Below are 12,629 nucleotides of genomic sequence, written 5' to 3' on the forward strand. Positions count from 1 at the left end.
GCGTGCTAAACAAAGTTTGGCGCCAGTGGGTGTACCACCAATTGCACCGTTGCTTACCGCACTCTTAGGAAGGTGGCTCAGCACTCCCTGGTCACATAGAGCACGGCGTATATATACCATAGAGCACGGCATGTGAAAGGAGCCTTAACATTGAACTTGTCCTATTTGCTTCTTTGTGTTCTGTTATAACAAAACATCTCCAATGGGATTTATATCTGTTTGATCCTACAGAAATCCAGTGTGCTCCAACCTTCCTGTGCACTATGAGTAGAGTTATCCCAATCAGTGTTGCTGGCCATACCTAGTTTTTCTATGTGGACTACAGAACATGTCCCTCCTATGTGAGAGAGATGAGGAAAGGTGTTCTGTAGTCCTACTTGTATTAAGGTTACGATGTTGCTTCTCCATAGATACAGTACAGTGAAGTGAGCACTGTCACCTAGAACAAAAAGGGTGTTACTGGCAGGATCAGCAGGAAAAAAACAAGCCTGAAAAAAATATATGCAATCACCACATCTAAGAACCAGTAAGCTGCAATATATTACACTTTGGTTTATGGGTTTCAATATACAGTAAAACCTTGGATTGAGAGTAACTTGGTTTGAGAGCGTTTTGCAAGACAAGCAAACATTTGTTAACAAATTTTGACTTGATATACTCAGTCACAACTGAGTATAAAAGCGAAGAGAGGCGCCTCTAAGTGTAGCAATACATTTATTGAAGGTACATTTATTGAAGGTATTAAGTAACTTACATGGTTGATGAATAAAACAGACACATCTAAGTATGCTGGCATCCGGGGTAAAGCTGTCCACATAGACCATCCTCCTCACCGCCATCATCCCTTCCACACTGCGCTCCACGAGCGCTTCAGGCCTCGCTTTTATGCCCCATACACACATGCAGATTATCTGCAGACTTTTGTCTGCAGACTTACCAAAACCATATAATATGAGGTCAAACCTAAACACTTTCAATTTGTATGCAATCCGGCAGGCCCTTGCACTACATAGAAAAGGTAAGTCTGCAGACAAAAGTCTGCAGATAATCTGCACGTGTGTATGGGGCATTAGATCGCTCTACTGCAGGATAGTCTTCCCGGTCACGATTGCAGACTGACATCGGTGAGAGCCGGCGGTGCGGAGGATGGTCTGTGTGGACAGCTTTACCCCAGATGCCTGCATACTTAAGCTGGATACACATTATACAACTTTTGTTGTTAGATTTCCTTTAGATTTTCCTTTTAACTATGTAGTGCACGGGCCTGACTGATTGCATACAAATTGAAAGTGTTTAGGTTTGACCTCATATTATATGGTTTTGGTAAATCTAAAGAGAATTGTATAGTTTGTATCCGGCTTTAGATGTGCCACCTTTAATCTTTAACCATGTGAGTTGCTAAGACTCCATTCACACTACCGAGACTTGTCAGGCGACTGGTCAGCCTGACAAGTCGCGGTCCATTGTGTGCTACGGGAACCGTTCTAATAGGAGCGACTCAAGTCGCTCAGACTTAGAAAAAGGTTCCTGTACTACTTCGGGGCGACATCGGAGCGACGTGCATAGATATTCATTATATGAAGCCCGTGCAAGTCGCGTCGAAGTCGCGGTGCACGCGACTTCACAGGTCGCCCCCGAAGTCGTGCCGCGTTAGTGTGAACCGGCACCAAATGTTGCACCTTCATTAAATGTAACCATATTGCTACACTTAGAGGTGCCTCTCTTCTCTTTTATACTCTGTAGCTCCTGCTGGAGTTTGCTTCTAATCCCCTTGTGGATGGACATTTTTGGTTACACAAACTATCATATTGCTATAATCTTTTTATATGGACTATAAACCGAAAGACTTATGAATAATTGGTTGTGGAACGAATCATCGGAGATTCTATTATTTCTTATGGGGAAACTCGCTTTGATATAAGAGTGCTTTGGATTACAAGCATGCTTCTGGAAGAAATTATGCTCGTAATCCAAGGTTTTACAGCACTTCAGGCTGGGTTCACACTGGTGCGATGCGGGAACCACATCGATTCCTCTGCGGGTTCCCGCATTGCGCCTGACTCGCAGGCAGTTCACACTGCTCTCTGCTGCAGGTTGCAATATAAAGATAATGACACCTCCAAATCTGTTCGCAGAACCCAGTGGGAACTGGGAAATCTGAGCGCATGGGTCTGAACACCCATGTGATCCGACTTCAGTGCAGACCAAAAAAAAAGGGTCCTGCACCATTTTGGTGCGAATGCGATGCGGCTGAATTTGCAATGCACAGACGTGATATGCACAGAAAAGCGGGTGCTAATCACATGCAATGTCTGGCATCGCACCAGTGTGAACCCAGCCTTGACCACAGCAGTGTAAATGGATTCTAAAGTATGTTAATAGTTATACATGAGAGATTGTCCCAATGCTTATATCACCCTGGACTCCCTTTCTCTTTAAAAAAAAGAAAAAATGTACCTGCTAAATGCCAAGGACCTCTACCAGTACCACAAAAATATGCAAAGAATTTTTCCAAAGTGGCGTGAGCTCCTGCAGGGACAGTGAGGGACATGTAGTAACTGCCCATGTTGTATATTCCCAGAAATGTGCCTGTCTGAAGTCTGAAGACACTATTCTGTACAAAGAGAAGATGTAGGCAGGCTGTTATGCTGATCCAGCAACCTTCATCATTTCTGAGTCATTGACCTGGAACAAGCCTACAAATCGGAAGTTCTGATACATGGGTTTTACTTGTTGAGTGCTTTTCTAGGTCAGTAACTCAAAGTATAAAAAGCAGTGGCAGCCTAGCAATTATTTTTTTCAGAAAAGGGAATGGCAGCCCCAATATTTCCACTTGTTACAGATTTTCTTTTTGGGCCAGTTCGCATCATAGGAAAACGCAAACTGGATGCGTTCCGGGTGCTTTTTTTGAATGCGTGTTGTTGATGCCTTTTTAGTGCATTTTTGATGCATTCCCGTGCATTTTTCCCCCTCTTTTCTTCACCTTAAAATGCACTCCGTTGCATTTTACCGGGTCCAGTACAGTGCAGAAAAACAAAAAAATGCAGCACGTTCGACTCTTTTCTGGCACTGACTGCACTGGTGTGAACTATGCCATTGAAAACCATATAACCTACTTTCCATGCATTTTTGATACAGAAAAAAAAAAAACGCACTAGACTTCATGTGATGTGAACTGGCTCTAAAGGCTAGATTCCCCTTTTGCACCATATTACAGCCGGATTATGGGTGTAACGTAAAGCAAATGCACCTCCATCAGTGGATTTAGACTGAATTGTTAAAATTCTATTCTTAAATCAGCTGATATTTTGCACAATGATATGAACTGGAGTACCAAAGAAAAACACGACAGAATAGATGAATGCATGCATGCATAACCCAAGTCTATTGTGAACTACAGGGTATGTTTATATCTGTCTGGGGGTATTCTGCACCTATAATATCTTTCCATACAGCTGAATTATTAAAGAACTATTATCTCCGGTCTGAATCGTGAGGAATTACTGATGTGAGCACGCTATGGATGATGAGTAAGCAAAGACCCAATGCTATTCTATTCCGAGACATCTTTGTCTGGTGCAGCTAAGAATAGCTATTTAGGCTGGTTGGGAAAATGACTATTTCTTCTTCGAAAAATACGCTATACTCCCTTTGTATTGGTGCCCATAGTGCAATGGTTGTCAATTTTCAAGGTATAGGGGCTCCAACTGCAGCCTCTGACATCAAAGGGCCACACATAATGTTCAGTATATGTAATGATAGCGAGGACTGTCAGACTGCAGACATACTACATTAAATTATCTATAGAGACGGTTGACATGCTACAGGTTTGGTTAGAGACTGGCTGAATTCTCTGCTATTACCTCCGTACAAATCAATGCTTCCACTCCCTCCCCAGACTGCTGGGATCCAAGGGCCGTACAAGTACCAAAGACCTGCGACTTGGGCATCAGGGCCATAGACAAATATGACGGACTCAAGTATCAGCTGTGACACATGCACATGATACAGACTGTGGGGTGGTTGGGATCAGTCTAGGAAGTCTGCCTGTAAGCTGGAAATTCTTTCTGGCCACAGTCTCCACTGACTTATGCCCCATACACACGTGCAGATTATCTGCAGACTTTTGTCTGCAGACTTACCAAAACCATATAATATGAGGTCAAATCTAAACACTTTCAATTTGTATGCAATCTGGCAGGCCCTTGCACTACATAGAAAAGGTAAGTCTGCAGATAATCTGCACGTGTGTACGGGGCATAAGTTTATACTGAATGTGAGCACTAATAATGAGAAGCAACAGTGCAGTGCTTATTGGTTATAACTACTGAAAACTGTTTACAAATATGAAGATCATCAACAAGGCCTGGATAACGCTTAGGCAGGTGGTTCCCGCTGCGGGTCTGCACCCATTCCTGCAGGTGCAACCACCCGCACAGAAAACGCAGGAGATGCGTACGATTTCCCGCACATGTGGGTACCATTAATCCTAGTGGCACCCACACACACTGGGAACCGTATTGCAGTTTCCGTGCTGGCCACGTTTTTAGAAATGGTGCAGGGATCTTTTCCCTGCATCTTCAGGAGCCACGGCAGTCCTTTCAAATGGGAAGGCTGCGGTGCATATGCAAAACACAGCTCGCAAAAGTGTGAACCAGGCCTTAGGGCTGGTTTACACCACAAAACAGTATCTCTCTCTCCTGCGCTCGAGTGGTGTGCGGAATGGTAAAGGATCTAGGTGTTTTTTTTAGGCACAGTGGAGCGGTCTTGCTGCCCTCCTCAGGACCAAGGGTATCCAAAAAGCACTACAAGAAAACGACAAGAGAAGGGCGCACCGACCTTGTGCATTACCACTAAAAAACGTTTATTAAAATCAAAGAAGGTAGCGTACAATATACTCACAAACATAGGATATGTACAAGCATGTACAAGCCAAAGTTGCCACTGCCAGTGGCAACTTTGGCTCTGAGGAAGAGGGTCCTCCCTCGAAACGCGTAAGCCATACAAACTTGCGAGGAAGCCATCACGCTATCCATCAGTAGAGAAGTGTCCTGGAAGCGAGCAGTCCCTATTTCCTACATGCTTGTACATATCCTATGTTTGTGAGTATATTGTAAGCTACCTTCTTTGATATTAATATACTTTTTTAGTGGTAATGCACATTACCACTCGGTGCATTACCACTCGGTGCAGCATTCTGTGTGAGTTTCCCATACCGCTCTCACAATCTGTATATGGGTGCCAATGTATTGTTAACAGCACCCCAAACGCAGAGTGTTTGCGGGCAACAAGTTGCATGATGCTGCAGTACGATCTGGTGCGGTGCATTTTTAAAGACATGCTCCAAAGTAATGCTGGTAGGTAATTGGCTCCTGTCCAACTTGGCCCTAGTAGCTGTATGTATGTATGAATGCGAGTTAGAGTTGTAAGCCCCTTGAGGGCAGCTACTCGTGTGAATCTACAATGTATATGTAAAGCGCTGCAACAAGCGGCGCTAAAAAATTACCCAAAATAAATAAATTAAATCATTTTTAAAAGTAATTCAAGCACTACTGTTTGTGCAATCCAATGCATTTTGCAGCCCACTCAAATGAACAGGCTGTCAAACCACACTGAGAATCGCACGGGAATGCGAGCATTTAAACGCTCACGTTCCTGTGCGATCCTGGCCCTTAAGTATTGTTTTAGGCCCCCTTGATTGTGGGCAGTTTGGGTCTTACAGAGTAAAAAAAAAAATAGGCATTCCTGGGTGCAAGGGAGGCACAGGTACAGCCTGTCAAAATCAATGACAGGCTGAACTACACAGTGCCTGTACACTGTTCCAAGCACTACTCGAGCTTTAGGCTGTATGCCCTGAACACAGAATTCTTGCTTTAGGAACATACCCAGCCTTAGTGGAACAGTATACAGGCACAATGTATTTCTGTATTGTCATTGATTTTGACAGGCTGCTGACAGCTGGCTGTACACTGTCCCTGTGCCTCCCAGCCACCCAGAGATGCTCAATTGTTTTACACTGCAATGTGTATGGTAACCATACAATCTGATTGTATAATCTTCTTTAGATTTACCAAAACTATATAATATGGGGGCACATCTAATCTATTCAATCAATCTTTATACTATCATGCATGCCCTTGCACTACATAGTTGATGGTAGATCTAAAGGAGTTTGTACAATCAGATTGTATAGCATATGGTGAGCTTTAGATGTCATCTAACAACTGGGGGAATCTATATACCCCCAACAACGTTCCTTCCCGATACCCAGCTGCTCAGATCTTATTCGGGCAAGATGAAAAATGAGATTGTTTAGGGGCCACATCAGCGGATGTATAAACAGCTGTCTCCCACATAATATGAACAGTCCAGGCAGCTGATGACTACCCGTATCTGTCAGATTTCGGAAAAGAACCATGGATGGTGAAATCTTTTAGGCCACCCACCGCTTAGACAGACAACAAATGCAAGACTGTAGCAAATCCCGTCTGCACAAAATAAGACACATTGCATACACAAACATCACTAATCAGCAGCTGTTCCTTTCTACAATATTTTTCCTGAAAAGAAAATGAAAAATCAGACTGCCTGGAATGAATAGACGCAACATGGACACAACAAAACAGACAGAACAAAGGAGTTTATAAAATTCAACAATCAGTTTAGTGAGGAGTGCAAAAATATGGAGGCTAGAAATGGCAACAGCGGACCGTTCTAGCAATCTCACATATTAATCTCATGCAGTAGTAATGGACACGAGATGACACCAGCATGGCTCCCACCCCATATCTACACCCCATTCCTCTACAGACTGAATCACAGAAATGTAGCACAGAATCTATGTTACATTTGGAACCTGTGGATATGAATGAAGGAGGGGGGAAAACAAATGCAAGGTGTCAGAGGAAAATGAATACCAGGCACAGCTGTCAAACAGACTGAAGTCAGACAGCAGAGAAACCCCCTGCAGACACAGCACACCCCGGGAGGCAGTGATACGAGGACATGTCCACAGAGATAATGTCAACACTGGATGCTAAAAACTTCAAGTTTCAATATTTTTTGGCAGGACCATAAATTATACAGACTGAGCCATATCTATCGCCAAGGACGGTCAGCAGTCCACTGTCATACAGGACACTCGTCATCTGGCCCTACCCAGGGTCAATGATTTCATCTATTTCCATATACCAGGGTTGGGTCAATAGTGTCAAATTTTTTTTGTATCCCCATGTGGCACTGGAGGGTTGGGCCGCATATCGCGCTGCAATGATGCAGCTTATGCCTTCAGGATAAATGGGGTCAAATGTCAGGGTCCTGCCCTGCATCTGGTTAACTGGGTCACTCTTGTCACATAGTGCAAGGAGCTAGTTCTTTGTAGGTTCCAGGCCAGCACCCAGACATGCCATGCCCACAGCAGGAACTCCCTAAAGATCAGGAGGGCTTCTTTGGTTGGCATGCAGAACAAGCCCAATGTTATAGCGGCTTCTTCACCAACTTGAGGGTTTTTTCTCCTTTTGAGAAGTTTGTTCTTTGTTGGGTTCCAGGCCAGCACCCAGACATGCCATGCCCGTGGTAAAAGCTCCCTAAAGATAAGGGAGGTTATCTTTGGTTGGCATGTGGGCCAATCCAATTGTTTCCTCTTTTGCTTGAGAGTCTCTTTTTTGAGAAATGAGTTGGGTTCCAGACCAGCACCCAGACAAGCCATGCTTGGGGTAAAAACGCTCTAAAGATCAGTAGGTCATCTGTAGTTGGAATGTAGAACAAACCCAATGTTATTGCGGTTTCTTTTGCTTGAGGGTCTCGTTCTCCTTTTTGGACGAGTTTGTTCTTTGTGGGGTTCCATGCCAGCACCCAGATAAGCCATGCCAGGGGTAAGAACCCCCTAAAAGATCAGTAGGTCAACTTTACTTGGCATGTAGAACAAACCCAATGTTATTGCGGTTCTTCTGCTCGAGGGTCTTGTTCTCCTTTTTGGAAGGGTTTGTTCTTTGTGGGGTTCCATGCCAGCACCCAGACAAGCCATGCCAGGGGTAAGAACCCCCTAAAAGATCAGTAGGTTGTCTTTAGTTGGCATGTAGAACAAACCCAATGTTATTGCGGTTCTTCTGCTCGAGGGTCTTGTTCTCCTTTTTGGAAGGGTTTGTTCTTTGTGGGGTTCCAGGCCAGCACCCAGACAATCCATACCTGCGGTAGGAATGCCCTAAAGATCAGTAGGTCGTCTTTAGTTGGCATGTAGAACAAACCCAATGTTATTGTGGTTTCTTCTGCTTGAGGGTCTCGTTCTCCTTTTTGGAAGAGTTTGTTCTTAGTGGGGTTCCAGTCCAGCACCCAGACATGCCATGACCACAGTAGGAGCTCCCAGGAGGTCATCTTTGGTTGGCATGTAGGCCAGCCCAATGTTACCGCTGCTTCTTCTTCTGCTTGAGGGTCTTTCTCCTCTTGAGGATCATCTCATAGAGCTTGTCCATGCCCTCGGTGAGCCCCTCTCCGATGATGGCACAGGCTGGCTGGACATGGTAGGGGGTAGATGGGCTCAGTTCTTGGAGGGCAAGCTGTCTCTCGATCTCAGTGACTGCTAGAGACTTGGGTAAGTCCTGCTTGTTGGCGATGACCAGCAGAGGGGTCCCCTGGTTCTCGGCGAATTTGGTCACCTTGTGCAGCTCGGTCTTTGCCTCCTCCAGCCGGTCTGAGTCCACCGAGTCCACCACGTAGATGATGCCGTCCGTGCAGCGGCTGTACGACTTCCAGAGGGGCCGCAGCTTCTCCTGGCCGCCCACATCCCAGAAGTGGCAGCTGATGCCCTTGGCCGCCCCGTTGCTGAGCCGGATCCGCTCGGTGTTGAAGCCGATGGTGGGCACGGTGTTGACGAACTCGTTAAACTTGAGCCGGTAGAGGACGGTGGTCTTACCGGCGGAGTCCAGGCCGAGCATGACGATGTGCAGGGACTGGAAGGAGGAGATGTTGGAGGAGATGTTCCCCATGTCTACAGGTGACCCTCCGCGGATCCTCACCACCGAGCATGCCGTGTGCTGGGAAGGTGTGCCGGGGTGCTGCGGGGTCCCCCGGGCCGGCCAGTGCACGAGATGTCACCCCCCTCCTCCTCCGGTGTCCGCTCCTTCTCCTCCGTACTCTTATCTCTCCCTCCTCCAACCCTTCACATGATAATCAATCTGCATCCCCAACCATCCATCTCCTCCCCGATCACACCCCTAACACTGCGAGGAGGGAGGAGGGAGAGGGCTCTTAAAAGGGCCACACCACCCTCCTACATACAGGGTAACGTGGCTGGGAACTGTCACATGGAGGGCTCTGTGTCATCTCCCTACACATTCATCACAAGCTGCAGCATGGAAACCAATCAGCTTCTAGCTTCAGCTTCTTCAGTTAAGCTTTAAAAATGAGAGCTACAAGCTGATTGGTTGCCGCACTAAAGTCTGGTATCAGCGGGTTGAACGAAAAAAAAAATGTCAGCTCCATTCGGAGCCACTGTACTAACAATCTGATGATAGTACATCGATATCCCGCACTGAGCGCCAGAACGCTCCAATCAGCGCTCTCCGCCATTGGCTGAGAGCACTGAATGGGAGCTGGTGGGCTGCTGGTCTTCCAGCAAGCCGGCTTTTGTTGGACAGGGTGCCATATAAACGGGCCAAATGTTGGCCAGGATACGGTGTAGGGGACTTTACTGACTCCAGATTCTGTCTGCTTCAACTCACCAGAATGCAGAATCAGTGGGAGCCTTGAGCTTGTTTTCCTGCAACTAGATAGTCACTGGTCCTTGTCACCAGATGCAGTGTGTCACCAGCCACTAAAGCCTGCCACCAGATGTAGCGTGTCACTGGTCCCTGCCACCAGATGCAGTGTGTCACCAGCCACTAAAGCCTGCCACCAGATGTAGCATGTCACTGGTCCCTGCCACCAGATGCAGTGTGTCACCAGCCACTAAAGCCTGCCACCAGATGTAGCGTGTCACTGGTCCCTGCCACCAGATGCAGTGTGTCACCAGCCACTAAAGCCTGCCACCAGATGTAGCGTGTCACTGGTCCCTGCCACCAGATGCAGTGTGTCACCAGCCACTAAAGCCTGCCACCAGATGTAGCGTGTCACTGGTCCCTGCCATCGGATGCAGCATGTCACTGGTCCCTGCCATCGTATGCAGTATGTCACTGGTCCCTGCTATCGGATGCAGCATGTCACTGGTCCCTGCCATCCGATGCAGCATGTCACTGGGCCCTGCCATCGGATGCAGCATGTCACTGGTCCCTGCCATCCGATGCAGCATGTCACTGGGCCCTGCCATCCGATGCAGCATGTCACTGGTCCCTGCCATCGGAGGCAGCATGTCACTGGTTCCTGCCATCAAATGCAGCGTGTCTATGGTCTCTACCACAGGATTCAGCTTGTCACTGGTCTCTGCCACCATATGCAGCATTTCACTAGTTACTATTGCAACTAAATGCGGCATGTCACTGATCCCTGCCATCGGATGCAGCGTGTCACTGGTCCCTCCCTGCCACTAAAGCCTGCCACCAGATATAGCATGTCATTAACCACTAAAGCCAACCACCAGATGCAGCATGTTACTAGTGACTATAGCCGGCCACCAGATTCAGCTTGCCACTGGTCCCTGCCACCAGATGCAATGTGTCACCATACACTAAAGCCTGCCACCAGAGGCAGCATGTTACTGGTCTCTGCCACCAGATGCAACTTCTAACTGGTCCCTGCCACCAGATGCAGCGTGTCACTAGTCACTATAGCCTGCCACCAGATACAGGGTGTCACTTTTCACTGCCACCAGATGCAGCTTGTCACTAGTCACTATAGCCTGCTACCAGATGCAGCATGTCTCTGGTCCCTGCCACCAGATGCAACTTGTCACTGGTCCCTGCCACCATATGCATCGTTTCACTAGGTACTATAGCTTGCAACCAGATGCAGCATGTCATTAGTCACTATAGCTTTCCACCAGATGCAGCGTGTCACTAGTCACTGGTCCCTGCCACCAGATGCAGCGTGTCACTAGTCGCTGGTCCCTGCCATCAGATGCAGCATGTCACTAGTCACTATAGCCTTCCACCATATGCAGTGTGTCACTAGTCACTATAGATTTCCACCAGATGCAGCGTGTCACCAGTCACTGATCCCTGCTACCAGATGCAGCATGTCACTAGTCACTATAGCCTGCAACCAGATACAGGGTGTCACTAGTCACTATAGCTTTCCACCAGATGCAGCGTGTCACCAGTCACTGATCCCTGCTACCAGATGCAGCATGTCACTAGTCACTGATCCCTGCTACCAGATGCAGTATGTCACTGGTCCCTGCCACCAGGTTCAGCTTCCCACTGGTCCCTGCCACCAGATGCAACGTGTCACTGGTCCCCGCCAACAGATTCAGCTTCTCACTGGTCTCTGCCACCAAATGCAGCGTGTCACTGGTCCCTGCCACCAAATGCGGAGAGTAACTGGTCCCTGCCACCAAATGCAGTGTGTCACCAGCCACTAAAGCCTGCCACCAGATGTAGCATGCCACTGGTCCCTGCCACCAAATGCAACGTGTCAAGTTGCTCCAGAACTTAGTAAATGAGCAGAAACTCTGCTGACTTCTGTCATCAAATCACGTGCAAGCAAAAATGCAATTTTTTTTTATTTTACTTGCATGTGATTGGGTACTCTGCAAAGATAAGCCTTACCGCATTTACTAAGCTTGGAGGCAACTGCACTTTCAGAGGGCAACTGCACTTTGCAAAGTACACAGTCTATTTGCCTATAGTAAATCAACCCCAGTGTCTCAGCAGGGAGGATTCCTCCATCCACCTCATTTGTGTGGATGGGGAAATCTGTTTGTTATTGTCCATTCAGTCCACTGACTATTGCAGCTTCTGCAACGTGTGTAAATCATACTCGTTCCCACAGTCAAAACATGCTGCTCTTTAGTAGATATTTGGGTTGCCATTAACTCTTAATGGCACCCCCCACATCTAAAAATGCAGCACGTTTTCTGCTGCACTAAACCGCAAGTTACTGCAGCACCATGTGGTTCTATGTTGCTTCCCTGCAGGTGCATTTGATAAAAGGGTCGGGGGGGGACCTTTTGCCTGCATTTCCCGCAGGTACAGCAGCCCATTCAAATTAATAAGTTGCTGTGCCCATGCAAATGCGGCACATAGGAAACGAGGAGATATGAACTTAGACTTCGTAAAGCCGGCCAAAGTTTTTTCCCCATTCAGCTATTAAGCTGGACGAAAAAGAAAAGGTTCCTCCATCCACACAATTAAGGTGGGTGGAGGAAATTTCTGCCACCAGGATAATGTATTCTCACAGCTGGATCAAAATATACTGATCAGCAGCTGCAGACAGATGGGACATGCTCAAACAATCCACTTCTGTTGAACAGGAAGGGCCTCGCACCAAATTAAATCTGTCCACTCCGTGCAGAACCGGCCAAATGTTGAACGGGGTATGATCAGCCTAAATTTGTTTTGAATGTGTTACTGCTGCTGACCATACATTTCCCGACATCTCAGGATGTGGCCCTGAGCTTGATAGTTTTTAAGGCTCTATTCACACTGATGCTGTGGCTCTTGCTGACTCTTCCCCCAGTTCAGGTCCATACCAAAGTA

The 12,629-nt window shown here is 47.0% G+C and overlaps 1 protein-coding gene and 1 pseudogene across 2 annotated transcripts; both read right to left on the minus strand.

Moving 5' to 3' along the window:
* Positions 1 to 6,640: 6,640 nt before the first annotated feature.
* On the minus strand, positions 6,641 to 8,185 carry LOC309557366 (annotated as a pseudogene). The gene has a single exon. The product of its transcript is annotated as an uncharacterized misc_RNA (transcript).
* ARL4C (ARF like GTPase 4C) lies at positions 7,676 to 9,184 on the minus strand. Its single transcript, XM_082260058.1, has one exon. It carries the CDS (start codon positions 8,982 to 8,984, stop codon positions 8,403 to 8,405), a length of 582 nt encoding a protein of 193 aa, XP_082116184.1. The 5' UTR covers positions 8,985 to 9,184; the 3' UTR covers positions 7,676 to 8,402.
* Positions 9,185 to 12,629: the final 3,445 nt, after the last annotated feature.

This window comes from Pelophylax lessonae (genome assembly GCF_965119305.1).
Source record: "Pelophylax lessonae genome assembly, chromosome: 6".
In the NCBI taxonomy this organism is placed as follows: Eukaryota; Metazoa; Chordata; class Amphibia; order Anura; family Ranidae; genus Pelophylax; species Pelophylax lessonae.

Excerpts from the sequence above, each read along its gene's own strand:
- ARL4C (XM_082260058.1), bottom strand. The coding sequence starts at position 8,984 with ATGGGGAACATCTCCTCCAACATCTCCTCCTTCCAGTCCCTGCACATC.